Source organism: Cyprinus carpio, chromosome A12, assembly GCF_018340385.1.
Source record: "Cyprinus carpio isolate SPL01 chromosome A12, ASM1834038v1, whole genome shotgun sequence".
NCBI classification, from domain to species: Eukaryota; Metazoa; Chordata; class Actinopteri; order Cypriniformes; family Cyprinidae; genus Cyprinus; species Cyprinus carpio.
The window spans coordinates 4,943,761-4,964,056 of NC_056583.1; the positions used below are offsets into that span (position 1 = coordinate 4,943,761).

At 34.5% G+C, this 20,296-nt stretch overlaps 3 protein-coding genes across 7 annotated transcripts; 1 reads left to right on the forward strand and 2 right to left on the reverse strand.

Annotated features, from left to right (window-relative positions):
• Positions 1-477: 477 nt before the first annotated feature.
• LOC109076363 (ubiquitin-conjugating enzyme E2 D4-like) lies at positions 478-6,964 on the reverse strand. Of its 2 annotated transcripts, none has more exons than XM_042767225.1 (7): positions 6,764-6,964; positions 4,854-4,917; positions 4,732-4,763; positions 4,330-4,407; positions 4,143-4,248; positions 3,941-4,034; positions 478-980 (listed from the first exon to the last, which is right to left on the reverse strand). In XM_042767225.1, the coding sequence occupies exons 1-7, from the start codon at positions 6,785-6,787 to the stop codon at positions 935-937; spliced, it is 444 nt and encodes a 147-aa protein (XP_042623159.1). In that variant the 5' UTR covers positions 6,788-6,964; the 3' UTR covers positions 478-934. The 2 variants fall into 2 exon arrangements, with proteins under 2 accessions (XP_042623159.1, XP_042623160.1); XM_042767226.1 differs by having other exon boundaries at positions 6,753-6,962.
• A 757-nt stretch (positions 6,965-7,721) lies between these two features.
• Positions 7,722-13,734, forward strand: LOC109076364 (transcription factor A, mitochondrial-like). Its single transcript, XM_042767224.1, has 7 exons — positions 7,722-7,981; positions 8,266-8,393; positions 8,502-8,572; positions 11,742-11,891; positions 12,083-12,178; positions 12,572-12,628; positions 13,066-13,734. The coding sequence occupies exons 1-7, from the start codon at positions 7,896-7,898 to the stop codon at positions 13,303-13,305; spliced, it is 828 nt and encodes a 275-aa protein (XP_042623158.1). The 5' UTR covers positions 7,722-7,895; the 3' UTR covers positions 13,306-13,734.
• zgc:171971 (uncharacterized protein LOC569690 homolog) lies at positions 13,680-19,457 on the reverse strand. 4 transcript variants are annotated; one of them, XM_042767221.1, is made up of 9 exons: positions 19,364-19,457; positions 18,840-19,014; positions 18,550-18,596; positions 18,128-18,276; positions 16,781-16,905; positions 16,592-16,694; positions 16,221-16,486; positions 15,773-15,925; positions 13,680-14,294 (listed from the first exon to the last, which is right to left on the reverse strand). In XM_042767221.1, the coding sequence occupies exons 2-9, from the start codon at positions 19,011-19,013 to the stop codon at positions 14,142-14,144; spliced, it is 1,170 nt and encodes a 389-aa protein (XP_042623155.1). In that variant the 5' UTR covers position 19,014; positions 19,364-19,457; the 3' UTR covers positions 13,680-14,141. The 4 variants fall into 4 exon arrangements, with proteins under 4 accessions (XP_042623155.1, XP_042623156.1, XP_042623154.1 ...); XM_042767222.1 differs by having other exon boundaries at positions 19,256-19,397; XM_042767220.1 differs by lacking the exon at positions 19,364-19,457 and adding an exon at positions 19,192-19,331.
• Positions 19,458-20,296: the final 839 nt, after the last annotated feature.

Here is a 20,296-nt window from a genome sequence, read left to right on the forward strand (position 1 = left end):
GAGCAATTAAGAAAATCCCTCAGGCATAATTTGTGTAATCCCACTGAAAATATCGTTGCAATTATGGATATATTACGACTTGTTTATAAACATCAACCAAATTTATAGCTAAACATTACGTAAGTACCTAAGGGGATATATAAATTAACCTCTAATTAAGTCCTTTGTTTACCGTTTAGGTTCTAATAGACACAGAAAAGCAACAGAATGAATTGAAATCTTTGATTAGGAAAGAAGAATGAAGCAACATTGTGTTTCAGATGGATACATAATATGCTAAATTAAGTTTTGAAATCAGACACACTGAATATTGCAACACTGCATCGGATCCAGTGGAAATCAAGCCTTGAAAGCTTGTTGAACTCATGGCAACTTATACTTGAAGCCAGCTCAAATAGCATTTCAACAAAGCTAAATAAAAACACTATTGTGTACAAATATGAGCAAATGCAAATCAACATATCAGAAACACAGATGCACGCTTTTAAACAAATTTTAATGCAAAAGAAAAAAAAGGAAAAAAATAGATCCAGTATAGTTGCTCTTAACTATACAATAAAAATATCTAAAAGAAAATGTAATCAACTGAATGAGAGATACAATAAAACTGTTTTCAATTTCTTAATTGCCCTCTTGTAGGGTAACTGTAGTTGTATAACATCATGCCAATCTTAAATAGGATTTATGAAACAGGAAAACAAAGTGCCCAACACCACTGCGGGGAATGACCAAAATGCACAAAACCAATAAAAAGCTAAATTTCATTTTGTGCAGCGCACAGTCCCCTCCAAAACACTACTTCAGCTATTATTATTGGTCATTTCAGATGGTAAATGTTATCAGTACGATGTGTTTAATAATATAACCTAATCTTACTTTTAGATGCTAGAATTTACAGTGATTTGTGACTTAAAAAAATATGTCCATTAAGTCTTCACATTGCATACTTCTGGGTCCATTCTCTTGCTAGTCTGTTGTACCTGGTACAAAAAAATAAATAAAATTATTAAGTTCATAAACAATCTACTTCGTCTACCCAGATATTCCAATCTTACGTAACAAGTATGGTCCATGCAACTCGCACTCGTGATGTTCCAAACCTGTTTGATGGTACACAGAAGGTGAATTCCTGAAAGTAACCTGGTGACTCTTGTTAATATAATGAAAGTGAAAATACTGTATCTAAGTAAATATACTATAGTCAGTGCAATAAATTAAAGTCCTGTGAAGTCATATGATAGCTTTCTGTAGGAAGAGAGAAAACAATCTGAACAATTGTTCAGTAAAATTATTGATATCTGCACTTTCACTGATTTACACATTCATAGTGTAGTAGCAGCGACATCCAAGGTGTAAAATAATTGTACTTTGCATTGGATCTTTGCAATTAATTAAATAATCTAGTTCAAAAAACAGGTCTGAATTCATTCATGATTTGGGCTGATCCTGTTCTACAGTTCACTGACTTAATATATGCTATTTAATTCTCAAATAGGTGCTTCCAATTTCCATCTTCCAGCCCGTGACCTGAAAATCGATCTAAGTCAGCCATCTTGAAGGATATGTTAATTATCTAATTGCACAGGAGCAGGCAAGGAACGAGGAGTGAGGAAGCTTACAGCGGAGCGAGAATACACAGCTGTATTCTATGCAGAAGTGTTTCTTGATGAAATCCCTGACGCTACTATAAATTCTCCACCCCTTCACATCAGTCACTATCAGTTTTACAACTGCAGTTTAAACAATCTTTACATTTCACATACACTCAAATAATATGCAGGGCAAAGTATATGTATTTGAACTGCACATCAAATTTCCATCCATCTGTATTACACAGTTTTAGAGTAATGCATATTTGTCAGTCATACATAAAACAGATAAGAAACAGGTAAGAGTTCTGTAATAGTAGTAATGAACCGGACTGTAATCAAGCTTATATATTTATCACTAATAAATCAAATTTGTTTCAATCCTATTTAACTAATTGAATATCAGTTGTTTCACAGCTAGCTATATTTTAACCATGTTTATTCTTTTCAACTGAATACATTTGTTTTAAATTTGTGATTTATGTTGAATAAAAGCAATATGCATCAATGCATTTTGAATGCATTATGATTTAAATAAAAGAAAAAGTCAATAAAATAAAGGGCCTATGATTGTGTCGTGACCACACAGAAGAAATAATATGCCGCGCATAGGACAAATGCAAAAAGGAGTTTGGAAAGCCATTTGATTGAAGTCTAGTTACTACAAAAGAAATGCAATGCTCAAGCAAACCACTTTAGAGTTGGTGTCGCTATACATTTAGAACTGGTTAATGCGGTTTACAAGTTTCATAGAAAGAGAATGATGTGTGCCGAATCAGTCTCTGTAGAAAACGAATTAAATAGCTCAACATGAGAAGTGAAGTGAAGTGACGTGACATACAGCCAAGTATGGTGACCTATACTCAGAATTCGTGCTCTGCATTTAACCCATCCAAAGTTCACAGCAGTGAACACACACACACACTGTGAACACACACCCGGAGCAGTATGCTGCATTTATGCTGGGTGTCTTGCTCAAGGGTACCTCGGTCGTGGTATTGCCGGCCCGAGACTCGAACCCACAACCTTAGGATTAGGAGTCAAACTCTCTAACCACTAGGCCACGACTTCCCAACGCAAACGTATGAGAGCCAACGCAAACGTACTACCATGTGAAATAAAACATCATGTTTTAAAGAAGAGTGGCTTGATTAAGTGGTGGAAATAGCAGATGATGCGCACAGAAGGGTAACAAAACTAAGACATTTACAGTTACACACAGGTGTAGTAGTGTGCAAATTCTACTGCATGGGATGTTTTAGATAACCAAAAGAATTCATATTCACATTTAAAAAAAAAAAAAAAAAAAAAAAAATGTAGCTTACAGATCTCAGTTTAAATGATTCAGTTTGTTTTCTATTCTGTTCTAATAGCACATCAAAGTTAAAAGTTACACTTTTTTTGTGTGTGCGCTGTACAGTTCTGATATAAAATAGAGAAAAGTTTGCTTAGCAAGAAAAAAAAAAAACAGAGGGAACATTGCAATGATATTTTTTTTGAGTGCAGATTCTTACCCATTTAATTTATGTATGACTGACAAATATGCATCACATTAGGTTTATTAGTTTAACTTAAAACTGTGTATTAAAATTCTATATGCAATTCAAATACATAATACATGATTAATCATACAAAAATATTAATGATCAACTATTATTAACTATTAATATTATTAATAATATATAAATGCATACATCTAGGCTTAAACGTGTGTATTTCAACCAGGCATCTTGCTTTATAAATATTTATTTTGAATTTCTTTAATAACCTAACCTCAACAGCACAAGGGATTTCTTGAGCGCAGTTGGCAATGCTTTAAAGTGATGATTAAGTGATCAAGAATATTCCAAAATACTAAGTACTTTCCTTTCTTCACATCCTACTTGGCAGGAGCTTGGATGCATGGAAACGAAACAAGGATGCGCAATTTAATAGGAAGCACCCAATGATCCGAACACACTGGAGGAGAATATCATCAGCGAATAACTGCTTAAATTTTGGTCTTTTACACACAAAGCTAATGTATGACTTCAGGAGACTTGAAATATAGCACACAAATATGCAACACTTGACTTGAGCACTTTACGTAGTTTTATGGTGCTTTTGTGTCCCTTTGATGCTTGTTTTCCTTGACTGTAATTGAATGCGGAAGAGCAACCAGCACTATTCAAATTGTCTTGATTTGTGCTCTGTTCAAGAAAATCATATGGGTTTGGAACAACATGAGGGGAATAAAATTAATTAGGATTTATATATATATATATATATATATATATATATATATATATATATATATATATATATATATATATATATATATATATATAGTAAAAACATAATATAATACTTACTTTTCTTTGTCTGATTTGTAGATATGTGCTATGTCTGGGACTAAAGGGTCATCAGGATTCGGATCACAAAGCAAAGAACATATGGACAAAAGAACTGAAAAGAGATCAAAACAACAATCCCAATCATGAAAACATGGGCAAACTGGAAATTACTAATTCTGTAGTTCAACTAATAAACAAGAAAGATTCAAAATACACGTACCTTTTGAAACTGTTAGAGCTGGAGACCACTGCGACCTCAGGATGTCCAGGCAAATACTTCCATTACTGTTAATGTTGGGATGGTAGATCTTTGTTGTAAACGCTACCTGTTAAATCGAGATGGGTGTTAAAAATAGCATATTGAGAAAACATGGCAAGTACACGGAGGTGGAGTGTAGCGTGTCTACCTTTGGAGGCTTGAAGGGATAGTCTGTTGGAAAGTGAATTGTGAGAAAGAAGACCCCTCCCTGGTATGGACTGTCACTCTACAAATCAAAGGAGATGACACTAGAAATTAGACAAACTGTGTAGGTGTGTGAAAAAGTTACATACATCTAAGATAGGCTTTTAACAAAAGATGCTGTTGCTTAGTAACAAATATTAAGTGCATAAGTGAAGTCACATCTGAAGACAAGATAGAAAAATATCTTAAAATAGATGTAAGAAAAAATTATATACTCATTTTAATATGTTCAAAGTTTGACAACTGTGCCCTATTTTCCCCAAATTATTCCTAAAATTGACTTTAAAACATCACATTGTGCATGTATTATTAAGCAAAGCAAACTGCTAATGAGGTGAGTACTTACAGGTCCCATTATTGTAGCCTGCCAGTGAAACACTAAAAATAAAAAAAGGCGTATTAAAATTTGCCCGATGTGTCAGATGTTATGTAAAACAACTCAACTAAAAAGACTGACAGTGAACTTACAGTCATCACCAACTGGTCCAGCAGAGCACTGAGCGGGAGGGTCCCTCTGCAAGTCTTGAAGCTCCTGAAACAGAAGAAGAAATTAGGATGAAATTAAATACAATACATTATTACTCTGCATTTGCGTTTCTCTATATATTTATACAGCCATTCTAATGTCAAGTGGCGTATGTGGAAAACCTTTTCTAATTTAGGTTTTTAGCTAACTTCAATTCTCAAGGCTATTTCGAAAAAGCTTTTAAAAGACTTCCTGTGCCAAGATGGTTTTTAGAGGATGCCTGAAGTCAGTTCTCCTCAGTTCACAAACGTGTCTTAGCTCATTAAAATAAAAGCCACCTGGCTTGGTATTTTGTTGTGCAATAAAATGGCAATTATAATTAAGTTAGGCTTTAGATACGTTTTGTGGCATCCAAATTGGGTTTAAAAAAATTTAATTTGTCGCCATTAAAATTGCTTTGAACAAAGTATATAATTTAGTCATAAAGCATACATTATCACATTTGATATGTGAATTTCTAAGGCATCTAAATCAACTTTTTGTTGAAAAATCTACTTCATGCCTTCTGTTGTCTGACTGACAGTTTATACTTTCTAAACAAGAAAAATACTTTTTAGTACAATTATAAAAAAGCCAATCTTACATGTTTTTTTTTTTTTTTTTTTTGGTTGTGAAATTTATAATGATTTCAATGTAGTAAACAATAATAGCTTGTTATATTCTTACTGGACTGATGCATCTTAGGTTTACTTTGTTTATTCATATATAGGAATTAAATATTAGATCATATATTAGAAGACTGTTTAATGATCATAGTTCCGCCCCGAAAATAATTAATTGTCATTTTAATCTTTACCGATTCCTATATAAGATTTTAATACAAATAATATGCAATAATAAGATAAATATTAATTATTAATTATACATAGTTATTACTCTGAACATAACCCCATTTTAATAGACGTAGATAATCTGATTGTGTGCCCTCTGGCAAGGACTTTGGGACCTTAAAGGGTGTTTAACAACACTGCCGGAGTGCGATACACATCACCGTGTTGCGAAACAGAAACTGTCAAAATGACAAAGTGATGGCGTCATGCTGGAACTTCAGAGAATCAGGTTGTGCTGCTTTGTGTCAAACACACAACACGACAAACACAATAGCGCCTACCGACCATACACAGATAAACTACACCAGATCAATTGTAGCCTAAGTCCCTCGAAATGTCCCATCAGCTGTGAGGTTTAACAAAGCACACAAAAGTGGCTCGTGAAAGTGGATGAATCCACACAAAGATCGGCCTCGTTCGGCTGGAGCAGTCTGCGGTCTTTGTTCAGTTCTGGGCCTTCTCGAACACGGAGGAACAGACCACATTACAGGTTTATCATTAAAATGATACATCTTCTCAGTTCGTTTTCTTGGTGAGGAATGTACGTTAATAAACTATAGGTGGAGATGTAAACAAATTACTACTTTATACATTATTTGTTTGTTTTTTAGGTGCAGAGTTGTATCGTTGCTAGCACACACAATACGATGGATGACTGACAACCTTGACGTGTCGTACTATGTTTTGGTTTTCCAACTTAATTGACAATAGAAGAAAATCTATATATTTTTTTGTATTACCTCAAGCAGAGTCAACAGTGTAAAATCGTCATGATTAAGAGAAGAAACACTGCTAGCTAGCTAGCTGTTACGTTATATGGTACATTCCGTCGACATTTTAGATGTAGATTATTCTGAAACAGTTTGACTTGATACAGGCTACCAACGCAAAACAAAAATAAATTATATTTTATTAGTTTGATACACAAACGCTATGTTTTATCGGCCATAATCGATATAAACAGCGCTAGCAGGTTAACAAAAACTTGGCTAATGTTGGTCATTTACGCACCAAGGTCTTACCTTCTGTATTCTCTTTAATGCCATGCTGCTTTACTGTGTGTACCGCCCCAGATTTACGCGATTATTTTATCTGTCCGATATTATTGCTACGAATCAGCTCAGCAATACTGGGTTTCCCTGAGTAAAAAAACAAATGTGAGCGGCGAGAAAGAGAGACAGCTGTAGCTCAGCAAGCTCCCACTTCCGGTGCGGAGCTGGAGAAAATAAAATAAAAGTCCTCGTTTTTTATTGCACCCCCAGAGAAGCTCAAAGAAAACCGCTGAAAATTCAGAGCCTTATTTGCACGAACATTATACAATATTCCCAAAATACCTAAATTACGTACATTAAAGATACAGTGAAACAATAATAAAAAAAAAATGAAATGAAAAGTCTTTAGCACTGTACAAACTTAGCGATGACATCCACTGCGATCCTCATTGGTTTAAACTATTTTTTTTCTAAAGTGAAATCTTTAATACTGGTAAGTATTAACATAAGAATAACTTTTATTTTGTTAATGATATTTTAGCTTTATCTGTGGACTGAAGCAACTTAGATTTACTTGATTGTTTATCTTCTTTTTATTAAGAAAAATCATATAATTTAAATATCAAATATCCGGCTTTCGATGAATGTTTGTCTGTACATCTCTCAATCATCATTGCATTATAAACTATTAAATTCTATTAAAACTACATATAGCATGCAGCTGATATTTCAATGCATTTTTTTGTAGTCTGTTATAAAAAATAAAAAATAAATCATTGATATATCAGAATTTCTTACTTTTTGGCCATATAAATAACAGCAGCAGCATATTTTGACTTATTTTGGGTCTTTCCCCCTAACTTTTATTTTAGATGTCAGGCTTTAAAGGGTTAAAACCTTTACGTACATCAATAAACGAACATAAATAATCTAGTAAATCTAGCTATTTCCCAAATGTTCATTTAGTGCAAGTACTTCTTTGAACTTTTAAACGAATAATTCTCCCATAATGCATTTCGCTCAGATGGCAGATGGAATGGCGCCTTTACTAGTGGAGGCAGAACTGTAATTCACAACCATAACATTCATTTCCAGACAGCCTGTGCGTATCCGTGTATATTAAATATTTGATTCATATTATTGGGCTGATCACAGCACGTGTATGATGGCTCCGTTCAGCTTGATGTCAGTCGGTGCTAATCTTCTGGTGAAGTCTTTCGGTCTGTTCTCGAGTGCATCTGTTGTGAGGTGAGCATGCTTCAAGTTAAGGTTATTGATGCATGACTTGTTTATTAGTTAATATATCATATATAACGGATTGTATTTAAATGCAGTTACAATATAGACCGCTATGCATTCATATTTTCACATTTGAACAGCCATACATATTAATGTAAGATGCTCAAGCTCAATAGCTATAATGTAACTTTTTGTAAGGTGTAAGAAGCGTTTTGTGCTGTTTTTACATAATAATAATAATAATATAACATCAGTGACAGTTTTTGTACAGTGACAGTACTTTGCAATTGTAGGTGTTCATGTGTAGCTCCAGTGTTAAAGAGTTTTAGCACCACAACCGGGGGCCCACCTAAGAGACCCCTGACAGCATACATTACATATGTGAAAGAGATGCATCCCACCATCAGCAGACAAAATCCAGGTATTTTGGAATATTTCTGGGTTACTACTGTATCCACTTGAGTCGCAAGGCTACCTTGCATTTCTGTTTTGTTTTGAAATAAGATAATGAGCCATCTGTTTTGTTCAGGAGTCAAAAATGTGGATATTGTCCGAAAGTTAGCACAGCAGTGGAAAATGCTGACTCCTGAACAGAAGCAGGTACATTTTTGCTTCATATATATGTATGTGTGTTCACTTGTTTTAGTGTATTTTGTGTAAATATTGTGCAATTTTCAGCTTAAATTAAATGTGTACATCTCAATTACTGTATTTTGTGTGTGTGTATGTGTGTGTATATATATATTTATATATATATATATATATATATATATATATATATATATATATATATATATACATATACATACATACATACATACATATATGTACATATATGTGTGTGTGTGTAGATAGATATGATTTCCCTTTATAACATTAAATGATAACTGAAATAAGTACATTGCATAAGTATTGACTCAGTAATTAGCTGAAGCACCTTTACAGCCTCAAGTCTTTTTGGGGTATGGTGCAACAAACTTTGCACAATTTCTTTTTTTTTTTTTTTTCTTTTTTTTTTTTAGAAATTTCACGATTTTATCACAATTCTTTGTAATGTTGGTTTTACTATTTTGCAAGTTGTCTGAGCATTACAGCCAAACTAATTTCCCTATTATAAAGACAAAGCCTTTAAAGGTAACAAAAAAAAATAAAAAAATAAAGAAAGAATGGCAGATATTTAAGCCAAAGAGGGTGAAGATAAAACTCTTTGTTCTTATTTTTTTAATAACAAAGACAAAAGTGTATGACAAAGATACACATTATAACTACACATAATATACAAATAAAACAAACAGTACTTTATTTTCAGGTACAATAGGTGTATTTAGCAGGAGCATTCCAGAAATTGAATGAACAAATATAAAAATAAAACGCTATATAAACTGATTCCTGAAGCAACTGTATTCAATTTCTTCAGTCAAGAGCAGTGAGTGATTTTTCTCTTTGTGGTTTGTTGTTTTATTGACGTTAAAGGAATAGTTCACCCAAAAATAAAAATTCTGTCAGCTGTCTGTCAATTCTGTCATAGTGTTTTATTTTTATACCACCATTTACTCACTCAAAAGTTGTTTTAAACCTGAATGAGTTTCTTTCTTCTGCTGAACATATACACTGTTCTGAGGAATGTGGAAAACCAAACAGTTGCTGGTCCACAGTGACTTCCATAATATTTCACAAATTCAGTGTGGACCAGCAACTTTTTGGTTACCCACATTCTTCAAAATATCTTCTTTTGTGTTCAGCACAAGAAAGAAATTAATACAGGTTTGGGACAACGTGACAGTGAGTTAATAATGACAGAAATGAAATTTTAGGGTGAACTATCCCTAATGACAGTCGACTGCATGTTTAATAGGCCCACTGTCTCTTTAAGACCTGCACGCATCTAATGTACAGGCACGTATACGTTTTTCTCTCAACGGTTTACTTTCATTTTAGACATAACCAACTATGCTACATGTAAACCTTGTGTGTTTTGACAGTATTAGAGCAAAAGATAACTTAGTTCAATAATCAGGCGCTGTGTGACAGGCTTTAGCGCGCACGCTTCGGCTGTATGCGGCGCTCAGAAAAAGCACAGGTCAGACCAGCGCGCGAATGAAACATTTAAAAGCACATGAAAATAATGAGAGAGTGACTCCTGTGAGAGTAACTATACCGCTGAGTTAACACTGCTGTGAATGCATGTGGCGTTGTACAGTATATGAGGGAGGCGCCAGAACTGCAGCTGATAGAATGTGTGCTGTAGCACGATACTACGATATTTCTTCAAAAGCAGATCGTGGAGACATTTTTATCGTCCACGATCAAAAATCGTCATATCGCTCACCTCTAGGTGGGGGGCCAGCAGACACTTTCAGGTTTCTCCAGAAATGTTTGATTGGGTTCAAGCCCAGGCTCTGGCTGGGCCACTCAAAGGCATTCACAGAGTTGTCCTTAAGCCGCTCTTGCTGTGTGCTTGGGGTCATTGTCCTGTTGGGAGGGGAACCTTCTGCCCAGTCCGTGGTTCTGAATGCTCTAGACTAAGGCTATCTCTGTATTTTGGTGCATTGAGCTTTCCTTTTACTCTGACGAGTCCCTCAGTCCCTGCCACCGAAAAACACTCCCTCAGTTTACTGGGGTACAGCTTACAGGTACTGTGTAGCTGATGAGCAGTGCCTGGTTTTCTCTGTGCTTGGAACTGAGGTTCATCAGACCAGAGAATCTTGTTTTTCACAGTCTGAGAGCCCTTTAGGTGTTTTTTTGCAAATTCAAAGCTGGTTTTCATGTGTCTTGTGTCGCCACACTGCCATAAAACCCAGATCGGTGGAGTGTTGCAGTGCTGTTTGTCCTTCTGTAACTTTCACCCATCTCTGTATATGATCATGGAGCATCAGCTTCTTGGTCACCAGTCTAACCAAGGCCCTTCTCCATTAATTGCTCAGTTCGGCCAGCTCTAGGAAGAGTCTTGGTTGTTCCAAACTTCTCTCATTAAGGATAATGGAGGCTACATGCTTCTGTGAATCTTCAATGCAGCAGCAATTTTTTTCTTTCCCAGATCTGTCTTGACAAATCCTGTCTCTGAGCTCTACAGACAGTTCTTTTAACCACAAGGCTTGGTTTTTACTCTGATGGGGTTTTTTTTATTTATTTTTATTTTATTTATAGCTGTTAGACCTTTTATTAAGGGGTGTGTGACTTTCCAAATCATAGCCATTGGATTGAATTTGCCACAGATTAACTCCACTTGAAGTGTAGTAATATCTACAAGTGACATTGGATTGACCCTGAGCTAAATTTCCCAGAAAGTGTTCCAGAAAAGGGTATGAATACTTATGCAATGTAATTTTTTGCAAATTATTTTCAAATAATTCACAAATCTTTTTTGTTGTTGTATGGAGTGTAGACTGATGTGAAAAAGAATTTTAAAGTAGTTTAACATAAGGCAACAAAATAACAAAATGTGAAATATTTAAAGTTAAGAGCCAGTATTTAACAGAATGGAATTGATTTATGGGGCATTTTTACCTAGTGTTGTATATATTTCATGGATATATTCAATTAAATTTGGTTATAAATCAGGTATAGAAAGTGTTCATTTTTCTTAAGGAAAAAATCTGTCACAATTAATACTGTAAACACGCTCGCTCTCTCTCTCTCTCTCTCTCTCTCTATATATATATATGCTATTTATTCTTAGATATAACACTCAATAGCAATAATGTATCATATTATACCATTAAAGGAATTCTAAGTCAGCCTCTAATTTGAACTATATCTCATTGTGCAGCCATTTCAGGATGCATCTTTGGCATCCAAGGAGCAATATAAGCTTGCGGTGGAGAAATACAAAGCCCAGCTGTCTCCTGCACAGACTGCTGCTCTTGCGATTGAAAAACGACAAAAAGTGGCCAAACGAAAAGCAATTAGGAGAAAGAAGGTGAGTTTTGCCTTTCATCATGTAACTACTGTATACCCAAAAATAATATTTACACTGAAAAAATATTATTTTATTCCCTTTTACACTATATTTATCCTTGGTTTGTTTTGCAAATCTTCATTTCTGAGTTCTTTAGAAATTAAGTATTTTGATTACCTTTGTAGTAAAGGAATGTTGTACTTTAATTGCAGGAGTTGAACAGTCTTGGCAAGCCCAAACGCCCCAGGAGCGCCTTCAACATCTTCATGTCGGAGCACTTTGAGGAAGCAAAAGGAACTAATATGCAGGTGAAAATGGACTTACATACTGTATATACAGTTTATACAGTATGCAAAAAATTCTACATCTAAAATATAGCTCTAATATGGTTTAAAAGAAAAAATAAGTCTCTTATCCTCATCAAATAAAATATTACAAGAATAAAAATTATTGCAAAGAAAAAAACTCCTAAAACTGATCCTTACTGACCCTAAAACTTTGAACTGTAGTGTATTTTGTATAAATAATTTCAATTATTTATTTCTGGATCTGGTGTATAAATATATTTGAAGCTCTCAGTTTAACCAAAGATATTACAGACCATTAAAACCAAAAAATATCTTCATAATATGCATTTTAGGTATTTCATACCATGTCTATTGGTTGCAACAAGTGTGTTGAATGTCTTTTTTTCCTTCCAGACAAAGATGAAGTCGCTGAGAGACGACTGGGAGCGTTTCAGTGCAACACAGAAACAAGTGAGTTTTGCCCTGAGCATCAGTAGCTCAAACTATGGCTCTGTTCCATCATCCAGTGAGCTGCCTGCTGTCTTCTAAGGCACCTCATAAACTAGCTAATTTAAAAACACTACATGAGCAGTATCTCTGTGAATCATATAAATAGCACTTACAATCAAGGGTTCCACTGTGAGGAAATTTTCCCAAGTTTCCAAAGGATCATGTGACACTGAAGACCAGAGTAACGATGATGAAAATTCAGCTTTACCATCACAGGAACAAATTGCATTTTTAACTTAAAATAGAAATTGCTGAAATGTTTTCTGAGATTTCCTTCTGTGTAGGATACATGTGATGCTGCCTTAGAATTTTTACTATAATTAGGCATTTTAGAAAAACTGAAAGCTTACTTTGTTTTAAAAGAGGTCCTTTATCTGACTTCACTGCTTTATTTTCAGATGTACATTCAGCTGGCAGAGGATGACAAAGTACGTTACAAGAATGAAATTAAATCGTGGGAGGAACACATGATAGAGATTGGAAGGGAAGACCTTGTTCGGAGAAAAGAGAGGAGAGCCATCAAAGCCAAACCCACTAAAGACAGAAAGAAATCCAAAGTAACAGTGCTAAAGGCAAAAGCGCCAAAAAAGAAGACTGAAACGGCAGTGAAAAAGACTGTGAAGAGCGCCAAGAAGTGAGATGATGTGTATGACTCTGTTAGACAGAGTGTGCTGTACAAAGGCCAGTTCCGTCCTCAATAAAAAGCCAGTGCTTTCTGTTAGTAAAGCTGCATTTATATAGTGTTCAAAGCATGAAGGTTTTAAAACTGTGAAAACTGAGTCCTTTATGAAGTCTCATTTTTCAGTAAATCTTTTTTTTTTTTTTTTCATTTACTCGTATCATGTAAACAATTGTTAGGTCCTGAGCTATATTTCTTTTAAGCTACTCAAGGATGAAGAATTCTTGAAGGCAAGTAGAATTTCTCGACTGGCTATAAAACTAAGACTGACATCAGCTTTCATTTGCTTCTTAGAATGAGTTTGTATATCATGCTTTAAAAGAGGACACCATGTTTTGTATAATGTCTTTACTTAAAAAATAAACATTAACATTTTTTATAAAAGCAACAGGAGGTATTTACAAAAGAATGCTATGCAGCTTCATTAAAAAATTCATAAGTGTGCTAAGATTAAAGTTATAGTTCCCCTAATTATTTTGTGTAAAACAAAGTCAGGTATTTTCCATGCGATGCCTCAATCACTAAATGTGCAAATGTACATTTAATTACATTATATGGGGGGAAACCATTTTTAAGATTTTTCAAAATTTCACTTTTATAGCATAAAAGGTGAATAAATTACAATTTTGATTTTAGAGGAACCATCCCTTTAAATACAAATCAAGTGGCCTCAGATTAACATTGAATATTATCTTATAATGCAAGTGTCAACTCAGGACATGAAACTTCACATTTAAAAATGTTACATTTAACAGATATTTACATTATAACATTAAATATTCTTGAGGGATAAAATCAGGACTTGGAAGCCGAGCTGGCATCAGATGGCAGTTTGGCTTCTTGCAGTAAAGTCTCAAAATCAGGTGAACACACCAGCTTGTGTGTGATGTTTCCGAGCACAGTCATGTCCCCGGTCAGGCCCTCTGACAGCCGCACACACACAAGTTGCTGCAGACACAAAAACAATCATATCCCATGAAACATACTTCATATAAGAGATCTTCAGTCCATTAGAAGGACAGTTCACCCAAAAATGATCATATATATATATATACTAATAATTAATAATAATCCACATTGCTTCAGTCCACCAATTAACACCTTGTAAAGTAAAAAGCTGTGTTTGTAAGAAACAAATCCATCATTAAGGTGTTTTAACTTTAAATCCCAGTCTTGGGGAAGTCGTGGCCTAGTGGTTAGAGAGTTTGACTCCTAACCCTAAGGTTGTGGGTTTGAGTCTCGGGCCGGCAATACCACGACTGAGGTGCCCTTGAGCAAGACACCGAACCCCCAACTGCTCCCCGGGCGCCGCAGAATAAATGTCTGCCCACTGCTCCAGGTGTATGTTCATGGTGTGTGTGTGTTCACTGCTGTGTGTGTGCACATTGGATGGGTTAAATGCAGAGCACGAATTCTGAGTATGGGTCACCATACTTGGCTGTATGTCACGTCACTTTTTTCATTTTATAATCCATAATAACGGTTTGAAGATAAAAACGTCTTGATGGATTTATTACAAACACAGTTTTTAACTTCACAAGATGTTAGTTGATGGACTCGAGTCATGTGGATTATTGTGATGCTTTTATCAGCTGTTTGGACTCTCATTCTGACGGCACCCATTCACTGCAGAGGATACATTGGTGAGCAAGTGATGTAAAGCTTTCAATTTCTCCAAATCTTTTCTGATGAAGAAACAAACTCATCAACATCTTGGATGGCCCGAGGGTCAGAAAATTGTCAACCAATTGTAATTTTTGGGTGAACAATTGATTTAATGAATTAAACAGATCCAGTCGACTTCAACATTAGCTGTGCAAAAATATAAACACCTGAATGCTACCATAATGCCCAAACCCTACTTTCTTCCATGAAACATAAAAGACATTTTATAATTGCACTGATCAATGGCTTCAAAATCAACTAAATTTATTGTAAAAGTGGTCCATATTACTTCTGTGTTATATAGTTGTTTGACAAATTTTAGGATTAATGATACTTTAATGGTACATTTTGGAGATTGGCAGGCCCAGCTGTCACAATTTCACTATATATATATACACATACATATATACATATATATATACACATATATTACATTTACATTTACATTTAGTCATTTAGCAGACGCTTTTATACACACACATATATATATAAAATTAAATAAAAAAATAAAAAAAATAAGAATAGTAAACAAATAACGTATGTTATAAACATGCTGAAACTAGATGAAATTTGAAAACAAAAAAAATAACAGTTTACATATTCTTGCAATATGTTTCCAATATATATATTTTTATTAATATAAACTGGTCATACAGATGTTTTGGTCGTTATGTCCAACAACTTTATTCTGATGTGTTTTGACAACTGATACAGTTTTGTTTTTTTTGTTTTATTTGTGCTACATTGCATCTGTTACTCACCTGTAGGAAAGAGAAGGCCGCTCCCTTGGAGACATCTAATGTAACATTTCCCATGACCAGTTGGACTTTTCCAGACTTTCTAATTTGCAGTTTTCCAATCAGGCCCTCTGAGAAGTCAGACAGCATAGGTACAGCGGCTTTATCAGGCTGATCCTGAAGAATGATATAAAAACAGCATTAAAATCCTTATGTGGACACTGAAGATGATATTAAATGTTTATAAGTGAATGTGGTTTGCCTTCAAATGTTCATTTTCATGAGGAAATGAACTCCTTGATCTTTTGAAACAAGAGTGCTTTGAAATCATACCACAAAATTCTTGTGCGAACATACATTAATAAAAATGCTTTCATAAAAAACAGCCAAAAAAAAAAAAAAAAACAATTATCACAATACAGTGAATATATGATATTATTGCCCCTTATTAAGGCACAGTATGAAATCTTACAAGAGCTTTCTTTTGCGATGAGCGCTTGTCTTCGGGCTTGCCATCCTTTCTGGTTTTCTCTGGGCTCGAGGTTTTAGGTTGACCAGGTATGGTATCAGGAAGTTGAATAAACAGTAGTTCTTCCTTATCTGAAACACTCAGCTGATGAAACAGTTCCCCAACCGTTGGCTGCTGCGTGCATGCAAGCGTGCCCCTCACCGGCACAGAGTATGTCTGCTCAGCTCTGACTGATTTCAGTGCTTTATCAGACACTGTCTCTTCTCTAACTGCAAAAATATCTTGGATTTAGTTCTTTTTTTACTGTAAACCGAACAAAAACTAGCATCAAAACAAGCCACATAACATCATTGTAAGCATAAACTGTAACTTACATGAACTAGCTGCATCTGTTGACAAAAAGCTGCATGATTGATAGAATGGAAGTCTGATTGGTCTTTGCTTGGGATCATTTTTTAATCCAGGATCATCCAAAAACTGCAGGAAAAATATTAAAAATGCTACCGATTAACTTTCAAGACTCCATGAAATATGTCAAATGATAAAGGCTCATTGGGGCTTACATCATCTCGTTGGAGTTTTTGCAAAATTTCATCATCATCATCCTCAGTTTTTTTCTTTTCCTTTTTAATGCATTTTGTGACAAGTGCAGGATCACAGTCACTCAGGGCAGAGCCGCTCCAGTTACCTGCAAGATCAAAAACAGGCACACAAAAGTGACAATGAAATTTTCATTGATATTTAATATTCATTGTACTGCCACGAGTTAGCAGTAAGTGCCAATTTATTTATTTATTTCTATAGCACTTTTCACAATGCACATATCTTCATGCCTTAAAGTTACATTTTGCAGATCAGACTGATTAGCAATAATGTTGTTTACATTTAATATAAACATGAAGCAGCTGAGATTTGCTATAATTTATATATTGTGTTATGTGAGTATACTGTTTGCAAATAAAGTTGGATATACTTATATATCGAACTAAATATAGAGTTGTGCGATAAAAAAAAAAAAAGTTTACATTTTGTGACAATATAAACAGCCAAGCAGTTGCGATTTGCTATATAGTTCAATATTGCTGCTTTACGAGAGTGTACTTTATGTACGTAGGTAGGTTAAACTTAAAGGGATAATTCACCCCAAAATGAAAATTTAGTCATTAATCACTTACCCCCATGTCGTTCCAAAACGTAAAAGCTTTGTTTGTCCTCAAAACACAATTTAAGATAAAAACTGCCAAGTAAATAACAGTGTCAAGGTCCACAAGGATGTGCTGTTTTATTTCAAATCATAGCGAAATACACGTAGAAACAGCGCATCCTTGTGGAGCAGATGATACAGAAGAGCATACGGTGAAATGGAGAGACACAGAGGAGACCGCTGACAAATGAATTACTGAATAAAGTCTTTTTTTTTTTTTTACTTACAAAAAGTGTTCCCGTCACTTCATATAATCCAGATTGCACATCTGATGGCAGATGGAGTATTCTGACGATGACTTTCATACCTTTTATGGACCTTGACACTGTTATTTACTTGGCAGTCTATGGGACAGTCACAGGCCTCCCGGTTTTCATCCAAAATATCTTAAATTGTGTTTTGTGCTTTTATGGGTTTGGAACGACATGGGGGTAAGTGATTAATGACAAAATTTTAATTTTGGGGTGGAGTATCCCTTTAATATGCTTACAGTAGTTATAGGTTGGAGTTATCAATTTGTTATGTGGTGATATTGAGGATTTATAACGATTTGATGTAGTGACAAGCCTAATTACTACATTGGGATGCATATCACCACCAAGGTAAATGATGCATATGAAGGACAGGGTTAAAACTTCAATCATATCTCCCACCCCTTGACAATTTAACAGAGGGTTAACTAAAAGTCAATAACTAAGTGTTTTACCTAGCTTCCTGTAGGTGTCTGCTGGACCCTGCTCAAAGATGGAGTGAGACTGAATGGTCAGAGGCTTTTCTCGCCGCCGTCTCTCTCTCTGTCTGTCTTCCCTCTCTCTTCTCTTTTTCTTTGGTGCAATGCGAGGCTCCTCCTGTAACCTCCAGAAAACAAGTGATTTATATGGTAAAGCCGCATAGTGATTTTTTGTTTTGTTTTGTTTTCAGATAAAAGCTGAAGATGAAGTGAAAATGAGTCTCTGGTATTTAAACTTTAGGAGGGAAAAAAGGGTTTGAATTAATTATCAAGTTTCAATTAACTGATTTAAAACTCTGATGCAACTATGTGTTTGTAACTTTAATTAAAAATGTTAATGGAATGTGAACATGGCAAGTATGACAAATACAGTTTATTACGAGTTTTAAAATAGTTACCCATCTTTAGTTTTGCGAACAGAGTGAACATTTGGTACAAAGGTTTTCTGTAGAGGAAAAAAAAAAAAAATAATTATATTATGCTAAATTATCTATATCGGACAGCTCTGGATAAGTATTTAAAATGTTACACTGAAAACATTACAGTAAAATATATAATATTTTCTATAAAGCTGCTTTTAAACAGTGTGTATTGTGAAAATAACACTGACTGCATCTAATACTTTTGTGTTTTAAACAAAGTTTAGAGCAGCATCTGATACTGAACCGTTGACATTAGAAGGTGAAACCTTTTTATAGCCACCCAGAGTCAGATCTCTGGTGCGCAGAGAAGTCAGTCTGCCCGGTGGAGGGGGATTCAGTGATATTCGGCCTGGCAGTCCTCGACCCAGAGCATATGATGGTCTGAGGGTGTTAGAGGAGCTCGCTTCTGCATCCCCATCTGCATCTCCATGTTCAGACATCCTGCCCAAACCCAGAAACACTTACTGAAAACAACAACCCTAGTGAGATGCCTATAGACATTTGTTTTTGGGCATCAAACGTGATTTCCCAGACTAATACAATGGCAAAAGAGCCTCGGAGAGTTATGGGTGTTATATAAAACAAACGTTCATTCAAACACAATTGCTGCGCGCTCACATTCAAGAAGCGCGCGCCTCCATTTTGTTAGCAACCTAAGCTATCAAAACAAAGCCTTCAATACCAGTTTATGCCATTTGCATCGGGGGATTTGGAAATGCGTGGAATGATGACGGAAATACGGCTGCACTGAATAACGTTACATATAAGTGAAATTAAAGACCGTACGTACTTGAAATTGGTGTAAACACCTTAAGTCATATCTGTTAAATTCGTCCAGCTGACAGCTAACTTTACATCCTTGCAGAAGCATCACTGGTCACGTGATACGGATTTACCAAAGAATCAAAAGTCACAAAATAATTATATTATATTATTCTGTACTGTTGTTATTTTATCATAATAATGATGAATATATTTTAATGGATATTGTAAAATATGTTATTAGTCTATATTTATGTCATATGGTCTTAATTGTGTCATAATTGTCTTACTATTAAACCGTAAACTATTTTATTACTTCTATATTATTTATATTGTGTTACATATATAAATATTATTTATATTATATTGTATTATTTTACACACTGTCACCTTAATAAACAGTTCATATAATAATAATGTATAGCATTTATATGGTAAAATATGAATATATTTATTTTTATACATTGTATAATGTCTTATATGTCTTATATGGCATCATACTTGTCTTAATATTAAACTGTATGTGTGCAGGGCTCCGGCCTTAAGGACAAAACCTGACAAATGTCTTTTAATACAACATCTGAACAATATGTGAGGTGTGGTAACCGTAGTATACACGGAATAATTGATCTGGTCCACTGAATTTTTAGAAAATAATGCACACCCGAGGTGTAATGGTTAAATAATAATAATAATAATAATAATAATAATAATAATAATAATAATAATAATGAAATAAAAAAAAATCAGTTATTCATTACATATTATATTATTTATATTATATTGTTTTATATTTTATTTATATATTTATGAATAAAATGAGGGGGGGTGCAATTGGTGCAGCAAATTTTAATTGTAAAAATAGTTTTAATTAATCTCATATAGTCTTATACGGTGTCTTAAACTGTTTATTATTAGTTTGAAATCACCACTCTTTAGATCAATCATGCTTGAGTAATTC

Excerpts from the sequence above, each read along its gene's own strand:
- LOC109076363 (XM_042767225.1), bottom strand. The coding sequence starts at position 6,787 with ATGGCATTAAAGAGAATACAGAAG. Across the intron at positions 4,918-6,763 it reads CATTAAAGAGAATACAGAAG|GAGCTTCAAGACTTGCAGAG; the intron begins GTAAGACCTTGG and ends CTTCTGTTTCAG. Across the intron at positions 4,764-4,853 it reads TGGACCAGTTGGTGATGACT|TGTTTCACTGGCAGGCTACA; the intron begins GTAAGTTCACTG and ends TTTTATTTTTAG.
- LOC109076364 (XM_042767224.1), top strand. The coding sequence starts at position 7,896 with ATGATGGCTCCGTTCAGCTTGATGTCAGTCGGTGCTAATCTTCTGGTG. Across the intron at positions 7,982-8,265 it reads TCGAGTGCATCTGTTGTGAG|GTGTTCATGTGTAGCTCCAG; the intron begins GTGAGCATGCTT and ends TTGCAATTGTAG. Across the intron at positions 12,629-13,065 it reads TCAGTGCAACACAGAAACAA|ATGTACATTCAGCTGGCAGA; the intron begins GTGAGTTTTGCC and ends CTTTATTTTCAG.
- zgc:171971 (XM_042767220.1), bottom strand. Across the intron at positions 16,695-16,780 it reads AAAAACTCCAACGAGATGAT|TTTTTGGATGATCCTGGATT; the intron begins GTAAGCCCCAAT and ends TTTTTCCTGCAG. Across the intron at positions 15,926-16,220 it reads CATCGCAAAAGAAAGCTCTT|GATCAGCCTGATAAAGCCGC; the intron begins GTAAGATTTCAT and ends ATCATTCTTCAG.